Below are 16,006 nucleotides of genomic sequence, written 5' to 3'. Positions count from 1 at the left end.
TTCTCCCCAGTGTCTCATCCATCCCTGGCCTCTGGAGCTGGGAAACTGCTTCCCCTTGTCCTGTCCCTCAGCCTCCTGTCACTGGCTCCTGAGACAGAGCCCCAGGTCTGACAGGTCTCCTCACACGCTTACTTTAACACAGTTCTCAGCACTCAGTTACAGCACAGACTTCTAAATCTATTTAAATTCTGGCACGAGCAATTTCAGATGCCTTCTGGCATCTTTAGTTTTAGTCTTAACTCACAGCTGAAGGTGCTGCTGCTACCAGGTGGTTTGCTCAGACACAGTCACTTATTTACACACTCAGAGGTCCCACAGAACAGATTTTTAGGTCAGTATTGCACATCTCAGATAGCTAAGCTACAGAAAATGCATATTCATACTCTGGCTGTTTCATGTGATAAACATTTGTACTGAGAAAATGTAATAATATAACCCTGTCTTGAAAATAACACAGGAACTGGGACAGTATGAAGTGAGCAGCTTCAAATTCTTGCTGCACAGCTAAACCCTGCACTTGCTGGGCAGGGGAGTTTTATGTTCACTAAGGAGGGGAAAAATGTCTTAAATTGTTAATGAAGTTTGCTTATCCCTGTAGCCGATGGGGAAATTATTTAGAAGAACCTGAAGGCTTAAAAACCTGGAAAATAAAAATATTTTGGGAATCAAAATAGGTTTACTTCATTATTCCCCACCTTGACACCTGAAGTGCCAGAGTTTCAGCCCTGCCTCCTTCTCTCTGCAGTGTCACCCTGCAGTTCTTGTACTGTTGGAATATGACTTTGTTTTGGAACATTTTGCCTGGGTGATTTTTCAAAGACCAGAATTGGGCTGTTTTAATACAGTTTAGCACTACATATATATATATATATATATATATATATATATATATATGTTCTATATGTGATACAGCCAAATTGAAAATTAAGGTGTTGAGGATGATTCAATCTGGAGACCACTCAGCCTTCTTTAGAAAACAAAATATTAAAATAATAATATGACAATATTTGATAAGAATAATATGATAATAATGTGATAATATATGGCCACAAAAGTGATTAGAGGGGTGGAAATCTCCTATGAGGAGGTCTCTTCTAACTCAAACCAGGCCAGGGTTCTCTCCTTCATCTCTTACCTGGGAAGGCTGTACACGTTTGAAGACTGGCGAATAATCTGCATTTTAGTTTGTCACAGCAGGGAAAGGAGGCTCAGGAGAGGAGTACACTGCAATGTGTGCAGGAGAAGTGATGGATGACAGTGTCACCACAGGAATTGCAGCTGTCCCTGGAAGCTCTGCAGGAATTCTGCTGTTTTGTGAATTTAGGCAGATAGAGAGTGAGGGCTGAAATGTGCATTTTAAAAGTCACAACTCTTCTGCTTCCCTGACTTCATTTGAATTGAATCCTTGGGTATTCTGGTTTTCAGCCTGTGGTTTACCTCCAGTGCAATGCTGACATTGCCTGACCCTGTGCCTCACACAGCACTGCTGGTTATTGTTCCCTAACATCTCTTCGCTGCAGAACCAGTACTTGTCAGTATTATTGGGAATGTTCTCCCCAGCCATGCCACTGGATGTTCTGTCTGGGCATTTTGGTTTGTTAAATATTGAGTCTGGGCTCTTTGCTCTGTTGTTAGCATCAGCTCTTTGTTCTTGTTCTTTGCCTGGATGTTCCTGCTGATCTTCAACCTCAATTCAGGGTCTTCTGTTTATTTTATAAAAGATGAAAAAGCCCCTGGTTTATTTGAGTAAGAGATTTTTGGAACGTGATTCTTTGTGTCTGCTGAACTTGTACAATAACTTTCCGTCCATCTGTTGTAGTGTGGGAATGTCTTGGGAAAAGGGTTTGTTTCATTTTCTCCATTTTGTGGGGCTTGATGATCCTGCACACAATGTGCACAGTGTCAGTATCTGAGCACTGCTGACATGACTCAGTTGTCAGGAAACACCAGGCAGCAAAGCTGTCAGGTTGAGGGGAAGTATGGCTCCAGTGATGCCTGAAAATAACCCACTTAATAAAAATATCCCAGTTCAGAGGCTTTTAGAAACTCTTGCAGAATTCATGCTGCTTGCTCTTCCCATTTGTTTTTTCTTAGGACTTCCACTGTAGTATTTAAATGAGTAAATAAATACAAACACAAGTTGAAAATAGAATCTTTGAACTGTCTGATTCCCTTCTTGCTTTGAAATGGTTTTGCTTTCTTACAGCTCTGTGTGTGGTACCTGCTTGTATGTAATTAAATGTGATTATAGTAATTAAATGAGGCAGTCTGCAGGAGCAAAGGCCTTTCCCTATTTTCTACTTTTTTTCCCTTGTTTTTTTACTATAATTTGATAAATGATCCATTACTCCAAAATTGTTTTCTCTAGTGTTTACCATGGGAGAGTCACTTGAATATGCAAGGAACTTGATGTAGAATAAAATATGGAACTAATGATGTCATATGTAACCAGGAATATTATCACCTTGCTTTGTGAATAAATTCCCCATCCACTAAAGCAAGTTGGGTGCATTTTCCCCCAAAAAGAAAGGCATTGCCTCGTCTCCATCCAAATGGAGCAAGTGCTTTCCTGCTGCCCTGCCTTTGCCTTCCCATTTCATTTGGTACTTCCCAGCTCTGCCAGAGGTTAAAAACATGGTGGTGACTGAGGCAATTCATGGATTTTTTTGGCTGCTAGCTCATTTTACCTGGATACAGTGCGTAAATCCAAGTTAATCATTTAGGTGTAAGAATGTCCTCTTGATCTCCTGACGTGTTAATGCTTTTCAGACAGTTCAGATACTGCTTTGCTCACGTCTCTTGAATAAAAACATTGTTGCTTCAGTTTATAATGGCATGCTTTCACTTATTTTTCATTTTAGGGGCTCTTTAGAACTTCTGTGAAGGCTGGTAGTAATCTGCTTGTCTGTCATTCCCATTTATTCCTTTCCTGAAGCCACCAAGTCCCACCGGGACCCACTGTTGGGTTGTGTGGCTTCCAGGGGCTGAGCAGATCTTCCCTGCCCTCTCCCCAGGGCCCCCAGAATTCCCAAAGTCACAAAAAAACCACCAGGAAAGCTGATGGTCTGGGAATTGGGACAGGAATTTCTTCTTTTTCGTTGGATCCTTTTAGCCAAACCAATCTCCCAACTCCGCTGATGGCAGATGGTGCTGGCACGGGAGGGAAAGTGGGGCTGAGCAGGTGTTTTGGGGGAAGAAAGCGGTCAGATTTTAAGGAGCTTGGGATGACTGCTCCATGCAGCAGCATCAGAGATGTATCTGGTTCATCCTGGGCTTGCACAGTTACCTTGAGTTCAAATTAAACCCAGAGAAGGAACAGTGTGCACCTTTCACCACCTTCTGCTTCCAGGTGTGCTCCCTTCTGCAGTCCAGCTTTGAGAAGCTGCCTGTGGATTTCTGGATTCTTAGATTCCTGTCCAGAGGCCACTTGACATCCTGAGAAAAAAATTTCATTCAGAAAGAATGATTCCAGAATCAGGCATGTGCTTTACTGATATAAAGCCTGTCATTTGAAGTCATCTGACAGTGGTTTTAATGAGCATGGGATGTTCCCAGGTCTTTTTCCTCCTCAGGATTAAGAATTTATGCTTTCTTTAGGTGATAGTTTGGTTAGTTTCTCCTCAGTAGGTATTAATGCTTTTATTTTCTGTTTTAAGGAGCCATTGAAAATACAGAATATTAAGGTGGTACTGAAGTTAAGACTTGTATTTGTTCTACAATGGGAGATTCTTCCTGTAAGTCAGGGAGGAGTTTTTGACAAATATGCTTGGCTGCCTGATGGTGTTTCTGTTTGAGTTGGAAGGGCAGAGCCCTGGGCAGGGGAGTAAAGGTTGTGCCATGACTGTGTAAAGATAATACTGTCTCCCTAACCTCGGTCCAGGCACTGCTCCCCATGTGTTTGTTGGACTCTCAGCCTTGTGCAAAGGTTTGTCTGGCAGAAAAACCTGTGTTTCCACACATGACATTTCTTTATTGTGCATAAGATTTCTGCTGCCAAAAGTAACCTGGTTTCCTATCCAAGGAAAGCTGCAAATTGGAGTTACCTCCATGATTTATTAGTCACTGTTTCTGTGAACTTTCTCAGCTTCTTTCTGTTCTTTAGGTGACTGACAGAAGTAGTGAAATGGGCTAAAACGCATTCCTGCACTCCTGGAATGGAGCTGCTCCAGCCCTTCCTTGGCTGGACACGCTGAGAACACATTTCCATGCTGATTTAAGGGCTGGGAGGAAGAAATTTGCATTAAATTGGTTGTCTTGTGTGTCTCTGCTGAGCATTCTTATTTTTTTCTTTCAAGGTACCTCAGTGGCTCCATTTGTTTGTATCAGGACTGAGAACAGAGATCTTTTAGAACATTCTTTGCTCAGTGGAAGTTAATTTTCCCCCTAGCCAGTTGTGATTGCCTTGCAGGGTTGGTATTGAGAAAATTTAATAGAGGAGAGCTTTCAAGGTTATTTCCTGGGTGTCACATCTCCAGGTTTGTGTAGTGAAAAGCAAATTGACAAAGCAAAGACTCATGGAATGGGTTGGGTTGGGAAGAACCTTAAAACTCATCTCATTGCAACCCCTGCAATAGGGGATGTCTGCCATGGGATTTAGGTGCAGATTTGGAATTATCCCTTGTGCTATGGCTCTGCTGCTGCCCAGACTGGAGATCCTCAAATGAGAGGATCCACTCCCAACCTGAAGCAAAGTCTGCAGAGAAACACTGAGCTGATGATAAAATCAGTTCCGTGGTCTTGTAGCTCATTTCAGGCAGACAGAGAAAAGCCCAGCCCATAATTCTCCTTCCCTGTGCAGGTGATACCAGCAGGGTTTTGTCACAGCAAAGCCTGTGTGTGCAGGATTTGGAGTCTTTTAGGTAGAATTATCTAGTTGGAAATAAGGATAAGCCAGAAATGTTTCAAACTGACTTGAAGGGTTTTTTTTGATGTAGCACTTCAGGGCAAGATACTATTACATGACTATAAAATATATAATGTATTTTTTATATATAACATACATTGACATGCATATATATAGATGTATAAAATGTGTATGCCTATTTATAACATATGTAGTATATATATATACCCCATGTATGTATCTCACGCCAGCAAGTCCATCCTCTTCACTTCACTTGTATTTTTATATACTCCTGTTTCTGGCATTCATTTCTACACCCATTTTTTGCTCTTTCTACCTCCTAGACTTTTCATGCTCCTTAAAACAAAGCCATAAATTCCCTGTTTTCTCCCATTCCTTCCTGCATCACATCCTGGCTCTGCTGGAATCAGAAGTAATTTCTCTTCTTGATGCCACTGCACCATTTCCATCAACCCTTTAGCGATTTGTGTTTCTTCAAAGCTTGATCTCATTCAGAGAATATTCATAGGGTAGGGACTATAATATGGGTTAAAAATATATTTTTAGAATTTTATCATCTGTACGAAATTCTTTTTTTTTTGGTGGACAAGGTTAAAACTGAATATTTATTTCTGCAGCTGCCAATGGGCAGTGAAGAGTTCCAATATGTTCTGTTGATAAAATGGATTTTCTGTTATTACACTGTGAAAACAAAATCATACCACAGCATTGCTCTTAATTTGAACAATAAAACTAAATACATTTTTGCCTTCTAAATTCCTTGTGAGTTTTTCCTTCTCCTCAGCCTTTTGGGGTGTTCATACTGTGCATGACAGAGTTGCTCCGCTGAGCTTGCGAATAACTGACTTGAAATTGCTTTGAATAATTTTGCATTGTTTTGTTTTTTTTGGCTTTTTATACCTAATCAGAATTGATGTGACTGAAGTACAAATCTTCATAATAATCATGCATTTACTGGCAGTGATTGGAGGACCACCTTTTTGGCAATCTCTGGTAATTCTGCTCATGTTCTTATTTTATCCTTTGTAATAATCCTGTGGTCACTGAAGTTTTCCTGCACACCTCGAGACATTTTCACTTCTGCAGGAAAGTTTCACTTTTCCTCATAAATGGAAACAGGTTTTGTAATCCAGATCCCTCAGAATTAACTGTGGATTCTGGCTGTACCAGAGTCATTAAAACAATGTTATTTTATACTCTGTACCTGCAGGTAAAAAGCAATCAAGCATTGCATGAACTTAGGTGAAATCCTGGCCAAAACCTGAATTAATTCCATGCAACAAACAGTGGAGGAATATTGAACTGGGATGAGGATTTGGGGGAACTCTTGTGAGAGCAGTTGGAAATCATCAGTAGATAATTTGGCCTGAATGTGGCTGATAACTCTTGATTTGTGTAAGGGAAAAAACCCCATTTGTCAGGTTTTTTCTTTCAAACTAAGATGATCCTGATTAAATGAGCTCCTGGCACAGCCTGGCTGCAGATGTTTTATTTATATTATGTATATATCTATATATAATATAGATATGTTGATATAGGCTCACCAGGCCATGTCAGCTGACAGTTTAATGATGATGAAAATAATAAAAATAAAAATAATAATAATAATAATAATAGTGCTGCAGTAGTATTCAAAGCCACATTGAGCTATCAAAATGGCATTGTCCACAGAAAAGCAGGTATGTGCATACATAAATTAAAAAGACATAAATTTACTGGAAATAAAATCCAAAACATTGATTTCCTGGAAGGTTTTCCTAGTTTTCCTTCCTGTTTATCAGTCTTCTCTCTGTATTTGACAAATGCAATTCTTAAGGAAAAAGAAATCTTGATTTCAGTAAAACCAAGAGATGGCCAAAAGTCCCTAAAAAGCTTAATGTCAAATGGATGAATTTCTAATCTGCTCTGTGTAATGGGAGCAATGAACCCATCCCAAATGAGCAAATTGTGGCTATCCTGATTTTGCTGCTTGTGCTTAAAACCCCAAAGCCCTTAATTCTAAAAACTGCAAAGTAAATACCATCTAAAAGGAGGGAGGGTGGATAGGACTGATTAGAAAATGAAAATGAGGCTACACATCATTTTATTGGTGCCAGTTTTTCCAGATATATTAGTGTGGCTAACATCCCCATGAAGCTATAATGTAATATTCTGTTACCTAGAGAATTTCTCAGTTCCTGTTCTCAGTTTCCTTTAAAAAAAAAAGTAAAGGGGAAAAAGTGCTACTAGAGCAACCTCTGCCACAATTCAATGGTGTTTGTGTGAGCTTAGAAATGGGTCTCTTGTTATTAAACAGCTTAAATAACTCTAAAATAGTCTGTTAAATAACCCTTTTCAGCAAAATCTGGAAATCTAGCAGAAGTTCTGTGTTGCAGCAGCATTTGCCTAAGGCAGCTCCCAAAAATCCTTAACTAGTTTGGTTGGTTTAACGGAGCATTTCTCCAGAGAGCAACCTTAATCAGGCCTCCCATGATAATTCTGTTTAATTCAATCAGTGAGATTTTGTGTTCATTTAGAGATAAATGTTATTTGCTGTTTGCAGAGCAAAATAAATCACACAACACCTTTTCACTCAGCCCTCTCTAATCCTTTAATTCTTGATGTGACTGCAAAATTGGTGGTTTGGTATTTTTTATTTTCTTCTGTTTGGGGGAAGTATGGAGTAAATGTGTTTGTGTGCTCAAACATTCCACTTTTCATGGGAAAAGCAAAACACTGTGAACAGGCAAAATGCAGAGTTGTGGATTTTTGCAATTGCTGCTTTCATTACCTTTCCTTTATTCCATGAAACTGTGTGTGCACCTATCCTGACCCCCTCCTTTCCTGCAGTGTAAATTCTCCTCAAAGCCTGTTAAGTGCTGCTTCCCAGGCTCCTGCTGGTTAATTCCTGTGGGATGCTGACTGTGGCTCTGTCTTGGATCATTTGAGACATGTGAATAAAGCAAGGAAGCTTAGGGTAACTGGTTTAATAGATTTTATATTTGATTTTCCTGCTTGAAGCAAGGAAAGCGCTGCAGTTGCTGGAGTTTTCTCCGACAGAGTCTGGAATATGAAAAAACACCAACACTTTGGGAATATGAAGCTGGAGTTCAGCCCTCTGGAAGCTGTTCCTTGGACAGATGTGACTGCAGTGTGTCTGGACAGCTCCAAACTGCAGCTGGGCTCCAGCCCTGTGAGAAGGACTCCAGGGTGTGAATTCCCCAGCTGGCCGTGGGGTCTGTGGGACTGGGGGCAGGAGGAGCTCCTGGAGGAACCCTTCCTGTGCTCTCTTACATCCTGCTTCCATGAGCCCTTAGCTGAACTCTGCTCTGGCCTATTTCCTCATAGCTTTATTTTATAAATCCCAATTCATTCTGCACAAAACTGATGGAATGTACTCTGGAATCCTGGCACTAATTTTCTTGCAGAATATTCAAGACTTGCTTTAATTCTGGCTCTGGCAACCGCTCCCGACTCTGTCCTTTGCTTGCTGCCACTTGGTTATTGCCATGCCTGGGCTCTTCCCAAACAAAATCTGGAATTGTGGAATGGTTTGGAATGACCCTTAAAGCTCATTCAGTCCCACCCCCTGCCATGGGCAGAGACACCTTCCACTAGTCCAGGTTGCTTCAAACCCTGTCCAGCCTGGAACGCTTCTTTCCCAGGGTTTACTTGGATTCTGCAGCTCTCTGGTCAATGCAGTCTTCCCTCTGTGATTAGTCTCAGAGGGCTTAACAGAGAACATGATTTGCCTGTGAAAGATGTGACTGGTGATACTTCCCTGCATCACTGACATGGTTTTGGGAAGTTCTGCCTGCGTGTGGCTTTGGATGAAGCCCCTGGAATCACCAGGAAGGGCAGATTAACTGCAGGGGCTGTAGCGAACGTGGAATACCAGACAGGGAAGCCTTGTGGCTGTCTTCCAGTGTCCTCTGAGTTAAGATTCAGGGGCTGCAGTGCCATTTTGTATGAACATTTCCCTCTCTCCCCCTACTCAGAGGGAAAAAAGAAATGGAGTCTCATATTTGCTTGATTTTGCTGCTTACCACTTTTGACTTTTCAGCAGGCACTGACTTTTTAATCCACTCCTGGCTTTCCTCTGCTAAATTTCTGCTTGTTGCTGTTTCTCAATAATTTTTTCTTCAGACATGTTTTGCACTGATGCAGCTGCTGTGGAGGCCAAAAGGGGGGTGTTAAGAACCGAAATCTGGGCTATTACAACTGTGTGTCCTTATCTTCTCCTTCCCTGAGAATCCTTCTGCAGTGTTCTAGTGGTAGCTGGGAGTTCACGGGGTGTTTTTCCCAACCAACTCCCTTTGTCTTGGGAAAATGTCAACCTTAATATCTTCTGACCCCTGTAATGGAGTTTGCTACTGTTTCCTTTTGCTTGTAAAAGACAATCCAGCTCATTCTTTAAATACCAAAGTAGCAGTTCTGAGGCAGAGGCCAGCATAGGTACCTGCTTTTAGAAGAGTTTGAGAAGTCCTGAACCTCCTGACGTGAATGGATGATTACAAGTAGTGCTACCGTCTAGCAATTCAAGCCTTCTCTTTTTTTGTCTTTATTCTTTCTCTACAGTTCTCTACATGTAGGAAATGCCATTTTTATGCCTTAGGAGGGGAGAAATATATTTGAGTGTCATGAAACTGGGTGAGGTTTGGGGAGTGGGCTGAACAAGGCATGAAGGGTTAATGCTCCTCTGCCTCGTAATCATGCCCTGAAAAGACCAAGAGGTTCAGTTGTTGAATGGAGTAGAAAATTGAGGATCTTCAGGAATGATCTTCAGGAGTGTTTGGACAGCGCTGTCAGGCACAGGGGGGGGTTGTTGGGATTTTTGGGATGTCTGTGTAGGAACAGGGGCTGGACTGGATGCTCCTGGTGGGTCCCTTCCAGCTCGTAATATTCCATGATAAACCTGCTGAAATCTACTCTGAGAGTGTAATTAAAGAAAAATAGAAGCAACTTGACCTCCTCTGGGCTTGTGTTCCTGGTTGGATTCACTGGGGAGCCGAGCATTTATTCAGTTGAGTGCCATGACTTCAGTTCCCAAATGAAGAGCTTTGAGCAGTTGAATAGATACAGTTGGGAAGTTTTGGTTAGTTATCACTGAACACTTGCTTCCATAACATATTTCCTGTGGTTTACTTTGGACTGTTCTTCATTTCTAGTTTTTCCTGTTTTGCTTGAAACATGACTGTTAAAAAATGAAGGAAACTTTCGACACTACCTGTGCTCATTCTCCCCTCTTTAGCAACCTCATCCTTCCTCTCCTGGGTCACTGATCTGACTTGTGTGATCTCTTTGCTTGCCATGCCTTGCACAAAAGGTTGGATCCAGTACTGACCATCCCAAGTGGCTCTTGTTCTGCCCAGTTTGATTCTGACTGCAGCTTCAGGAAAGGTGATGATTCTCTTCCCTGAAATGATTTAGCGCAAGTTCTTGATTTCTGTCCATTTCTCTGCTTTTGCTGTCTCTTCTCTGGTAACTGAACATAAGTCTGGCTTTCTTGGAAGCTTCATGGAAGGATTTTTGGAAAATACGTTTTTCTCTGTAGAAATGTCAATCTCTGTATAGCAGAGAAAGAAGAGCAGATGTTGTGTTGGAAAGTGGAGTGTTTGAGTGCACCTGAAATACTAACCCAAATTTGAGTTTGTGCATATTTTAACTTCTTTTCTCTCTTCCATTAAGATTCCAATACTGAATATTCAGGTGAAAATATTCCCAGCTCTTTGTACTGTGGCAGGAACCATATTCTCCTGTACAAACTACTTTGGTGTGATCTTCACGGGTGGAGTTGGCAAAAATGGATCCACTATAGCAGTGAGTACCTTGGGCTGCCAGTTCCTCCTCAGCACGAAGGCTCCTCAGCCACAGTTTCTATTTAATCCCTTCTCCATGGAAATATTTTCCCTTCAGCTCCTTGCTGGCTTGGGAAAACAAGTTAATACTGTGTGTGTAACAATAGTAGATTTAGAAGTCAAAGTTTTGAAGTTTTTGATTAAAAGTACTCATTGTACTTTGATATTTGTTTTTGAGTTAATGAGATAAACCAAATTATACAAATGCACCCTTCACTGAAGAGTTAATAGAAAAATCCTGTGCAAAAATCCATTCAGAAGGAAATTTTTCAAGAAGATTCTGGGTTTGATCTTTCTGAAAGATCTGTGTTATTTATATTACCAATGTAAAAGAACAAGTGGAGGTGCCTACACAAGCACCTTCTGTTGCAATGGTTCTTGCTGCCTAAAATCTGTTTTTTTTCCCCAGCACCAGAAAGTTTCCACCATGTTCTCAGCTGCTGTGTGCTCAAGTTTCACTGCTTTTTCTTCCTTTTACCACTTGTTTTCAGAAAGGTGTTTCGAATGTGATTTTATTTTTAACCCCTCATTGCACACCATGTGAGGGGCTCTTTGAGGTTTCTTTGCAATGTGCACATTTTATTAACCTCATGCTTTAATCTCACCATAGGGAACAAGTGTCCTCTCACCTTTTCTCCATATTGGCTCAGTGATCGCCTTGGCTGCAATGATCTACAAGAAATCTGCTGTGCAGCTCTTTGAGAGGCACCCCTGCCTCTACATCCTGACTTTTGGCTTTGTGTCTGCCAAGATCACAAATAAACTCGTGGTGAGTGTTCCAGAACCTTCCCAAGACCTGTTGCAAGAGAGCTCTTTATAGATTTTGGGGCTCTCTGGATATTCCACGTGTTTGTGCACTGAAGAGATGCTCGTGCTTTGCTTTGAGTAGGCTGGAGGAGCAGCAGAGTCATTTTCTGTTTGAGAGGGCAGTGGGGACCTGGGGTTGATGCTGTAGTTGCACAGGCAGCATCAGAAGAGCTTAGAGCTGTTCTCCCCCTTCCCCAGCTGTTAACATGTTTGCAATGTGTTTGTGCACGTGTGAGGAGCTGGGCTGGAACAGACACAAAGGGGAGGGAGGTTTGGCAGGAGTGGGGGTGATGGTGAGGTTTGGAACACTTGCTGGGGGTTTAACTTGAAGAATTGGAGGTAAATAGGGGTTAAAATAATTAACACATTTGTACAAGGGCAGAGCTGTCAATGAATGAGGGTTAAACAGCTCCTGCCTCAAACACCATCCCAGTTCTGCAGGCCTCTGTTGGGCTGCTGTGAGCTGGGTCAGTGCTGGACTCAACTTACAGTGGAAGAGTTTAAATTCATAGTGGAGGAAGAGTTCCTTTCTTAGCAGGTTTGCTTTGGTGCTCACAGCTGTGCTGTGCAGTTGGGATGGAGTGTGGGATGGTTCTGTGCACACAGGGAAGGGCACACCTGAACACCAAAAATGTCCATCAAATTGTAAACAGAGAGATGGTGATCCTTATGGAATGGGATAAAAAGAGGTGGAGAGAGAGGAGAACCAAGTGTCCTTGAATTTTGAAGCTCCTGCAGCTGTGAGTTTTTGTTTTCAGGCTCATCTTTAAAATTTACCATTCTGCTTCCATTTCACTGTTTGGTTTCTGGCAGGAGGAAGAGGTGAAGCAGGAAAACTTGTTAGTTTTTTTTCCTGTGCTACATTCTCTGCTCTAATAAAAGACACCTGTCTGCAAACCTTGCATCTCTGTAGCTGTGGAGCACCATGGTTCAAACAATACTGTTGCAGCCACTTGAGTGTTTGATATTTTGCAGTGATGTGGCTTGAACTCTATGGTTTTGGCTTTTTGTGTTCTGAAATCACTCTGCCTTGGCTGGCACACGTTTATTTCTTAAATGTCTCTTTTTTTTTTTTACTGCAGGTTGCCCACATGACCAAGAGTGAGATGTATTTGTATGACACAGCATTCATAGGTCCAGCATTGTTGTTCCTTGACCAGTATTTTAACAGCTTTATTGATGAGTATATTGTCCTCTGGATTGCCCTGGTGAGTCCAGGCTCATTTTGTTAATTAGCTCTGCCACTGATTCACTGCATTGGGTGTGCCCAGCTGAATCCCCTGGAGGGGGTGCAGAGCTGAGCAGGGTCAGTGTCCCTGGTTCGGTGTTGGGATGGTCCTGGCACTGTCTTTAGGGATGGTCTGTGTGAGGGGATGGAGGCACTCCCAGTCAGTTTGCAGAACACCAGTTTGGGTGGGATGTGGATCTCCTGGAGGGATCTGGACAGGCTGGATCCGTGAGCAGCATGTCCTCGGGTCACAACAGTCCCATGACATGATCCACGCTGGAGAAGGAGTGGCTGGAAAGCTGGGAAAGGATTTTGTGGTGCTGGTGACAGTGGCTGGACCTGAACCCAGATGTGCCTGGGTGGGCAGTGGCACCTGGGCTGTTGCAGCCATGGTGTGTCCAGAAGGCCCAGCATGGTGCCCTGTACTGGCACTGCTGGGGCACCTCCAGTCCTGGGGACAGCTCTGGGCCCCTCCTGACCAGAGGGACATTGAGGGGCTGGGGTGTGTCCAGGGAAGAGAATGGGGCTGGGGAAGGGGCTGGAGCCCTGGAGTTGCTGAGGGAGTATCTGGGGGGCTCAGCCTGGAGAAAAGGAGGCTCAGGGGGGCCCTTCTGGCTCTGCACAACTCCCTGCCAGGAGGAGACAGCCAGGTGGGGATCAGGCTCTGCTGCCAGGGAACAGGGACAGGACAAGAAGAAACGGCATCGAGCTGTGCCAGGGGAGGGTCAGGTTGGATATTTGAAAAAAAAATGGTGAAAGAGTTAATCAGGCATTGGAATAAGTTGCCCAGGGCAGTGATGGAGTCACCGTACCTGGGAGTGTTCAAGACGTGTCTGGATGTTGCACATGGGGGACATGGTTTAATGGTAATTATGGTGGCTCTGGGGTGATGGTGGGACTCAAACTCCAACTTTGATGACTGTGACAGTTTAAAATTTCAAAGCACTGTAGCAAATATTCAAAGCTTAGATTAGAATATTTTGCAGATGAGCATTGCTGCCTCGTTAACAGGGGTTCTGTGATGGGCAATGCAGGGGTGCTCTGGCATGCCTCAAGCTCTGGAATGTCTGTCATGATGCCAGCACCCATCAGGAAAAACATTCTAAATTCAACTTACCTGGGCTTAACAAATGCTCAGGTTTAATGAACAGAGACAGTGTTAACCTTTCAGTAAAATTGTGTTGATGTGATGTGAAAAGATGTGTGTATGGTTATCACCACTGAGAGTTAATGAGACATTTCACAGTATCTCTGTAGCTGCTGTAATTCTTCTCCACTTTCTGACTGTAGAATTAAGAGTCTGTCTTGTCTTAGGCTGGAAGAAAGCCCAGCATTCCTAGAAACTCCTTAGGGAGTGATGCCCCATCCCTGGAAGTGTCCAAGGTGAAGTTGGACAGGGCTTGGAGAAGCCTGGTCTGGTGGAAGCTCTGCCCATGGCAGGGGTGGAGCAGGATGGGCTCTAAGGTCTCTTCCATCCCAGGCCAGTCTGTGACTCCGTGGTTGTTCCTGCAGCTGGAGGTTCAGCTCAGTGAAGCACAGTGCTGTGTTTGGGGGTGTGGGCTATTACACCCCGTGGGGCACACAGGAACGTGTGGGTGTAACTGTGGATGACTCTTCCCGAACAGATCCTGTCCCTGTTGGACCTGCTCCGATACTGTGTCAGTGTGTGCAACCAGATCGCTGCCCACCTGCACATCCACGTGTTCCGCATCAAGGGCTGCCCCACGCACTCCAACCACCACTAGGGACGGGAGCTGCCACGGGGGAATGGATGGAGGAGGAGTTGGGTTTCCACAGGAATGGATGAAGACTTGTAGGAGACTAAGGCTATCTACTCCTACTAAGCAGATAAGAACAAAGTAATTTATAATAATCAATGTTGTATAACTTTTCTTCTTTGTTATCAGTAACACTCCTTAACTAGTCTCCTGCCTGAGAGAGTGAATTCCAAGTACACCCTAGTCAACTCTCCATGTAGTCAACTTTGTTGGTTCCAAGCCTGGGAAAGCATGCAGGAAGTAAATGCTCTGTCTTTGTAATTACCTTGATTACAAATTAATCTCTATATGGTGAATGGATCCCCCCACCAACTGAAGTTTCTAATGTAGTATAATTACAGCTGCAATCTGACTTGCTTTTAATTTTAATATTTCATCATCTCTTAGTGAAATACTTGTTTAGTGTCCACTTGAAATTTATTTACTAAAGACCTGAGCTGGTAAAAACCCAGAGATATCTCACTAAGTTGTGTGGCTGCAGCAGCTGCCAGGTGGGAGCCGAGCTGGGGTGGTTTGTGCTTGTGCATTACTGACAAAGCGGTTTCATGCTGAACAGGGTCCTGCGAGCCAAGGGGTACCCGGCATGCAAAATAGTGTGGTATCTTTGTCAATTAATTTTATTTTTTTAAATAAACATTATCTAAAAAGACAACTTATTTCTCAATTTTCTTCAGTGGAAAAGACTATAAGGAAAAAAAAATTTACTGTTTACTTTTTTATGTATAAAACTTAAGCAAAATTTCCTTTCTGCTCTTAATAAATAAGAATTTTTGAGAGCAACAGTTGTCTTGAGATGTATGTGTTGCTCTGTCCTACTTAGATTTGTGAATGACAAACCTGCCTGTGGTTTACAGAGTAGCTTTCCAGTGCTTTTATGTGAATCATGTTTTCATTCCAGGATCTTTGAGAGCTTTACCTGCTCTTGAGTGTAGTAAGTTTGGGTTTCTTTTTTCTGTCGTTGTTTTAATACTATTTTAGCCGTGGTGAACCAAGATTAATGGAGGGTTTAATTAATTGCATGTTAATGAAGTTCACCACAGGCCCTGGCACTGAGGGCAGTTTCAGCCCCTGAGCAGAGGGGCTGAAGTGCTGAGCAGGGAGTGTCTCTGGGCAGGATCTGCCTGGGATGGGTGAAGTTGCTGGGGCAGAGCTGGAATGCTGGGATCCCACCTTGGAAATCCCAGCCCTCGAACCATGGAGCATCTCCCTGAAGGTGGGAAGGAAATTCTCTGTGCTGGGAGCCCAGGCCAAGGCAGTGCCTGTGGACAGCGACATGGCTCTGAAGGGGTTAAACACAGCTCATGGTCAGAAAATAAAGGAACCAAAAAACCTCACACCTCAGTAACAGTAAATCAAAACCTCCCTCAAGTCCTGGAAGCACTGACGTGCATTTCCTGCGATACCCCAGTGATCAGAAAATGTGCTCAGGAAGTGGAGAGAGCTCAGTTCTCACAGCGCCTGGGGAGGTTTCAAGCCCATGTTCCCCCTCCCT

The 16,006-nt window shown here is 43.0% G+C and overlaps 1 protein-coding gene across 12 annotated transcripts in view; it reads left to right on the top strand.

Moving 5' to 3' along the window:
• Window positions 1-15,294, top strand: part of CEPT1 (choline/ethanolamine phosphotransferase 1) — a 32,115-nt gene extending 16,821 nt beyond the window's left edge. For 9 of the 12 annotated variants that reach the window (XM_086861949.1, XM_086861943.1, XM_086861946.1 and 6 more), the window contains 5 exons: window positions 5,773-5,857; window positions 10,532-10,663; window positions 11,312-11,470; window positions 12,591-12,716; window positions 14,362-15,294. In XM_086861949.1, the coding sequence (XP_086718075.1) occupies window positions 5,773-5,857; window positions 10,532-10,663; window positions 11,312-11,470; window positions 12,591-12,716; window positions 14,362-14,481 (622 nt within the window). In that variant the 3' untranslated portion in view covers window positions 14,482-15,294. The remainder of the gene's footprint in view (window positions 1-5,772; window positions 5,858-10,531; window positions 10,664-11,311; window positions 11,471-12,590; window positions 12,717-14,361) is intronic. The other 3 variants (XM_086861955.1, XM_086861952.1, XM_086861954.1) reach the window with 1 other exon arrangement.
• Window positions 15,295-16,006: the final 712 nt, after the last annotated feature.

The sequence above is a fragment of the Cyanistes caeruleus genome, chromosome 24 (genome assembly GCF_971803275.1).
Source record: "Cyanistes caeruleus chromosome 24, bCyaCae1.hap1.1, whole genome shotgun sequence".
NCBI classification, from domain to species: Eukaryota; Metazoa; Chordata; class Aves; order Passeriformes; family Paridae; genus Cyanistes; species Cyanistes caeruleus.
This window is presented reverse-complemented; position numbering and strand designations above follow the sequence as displayed.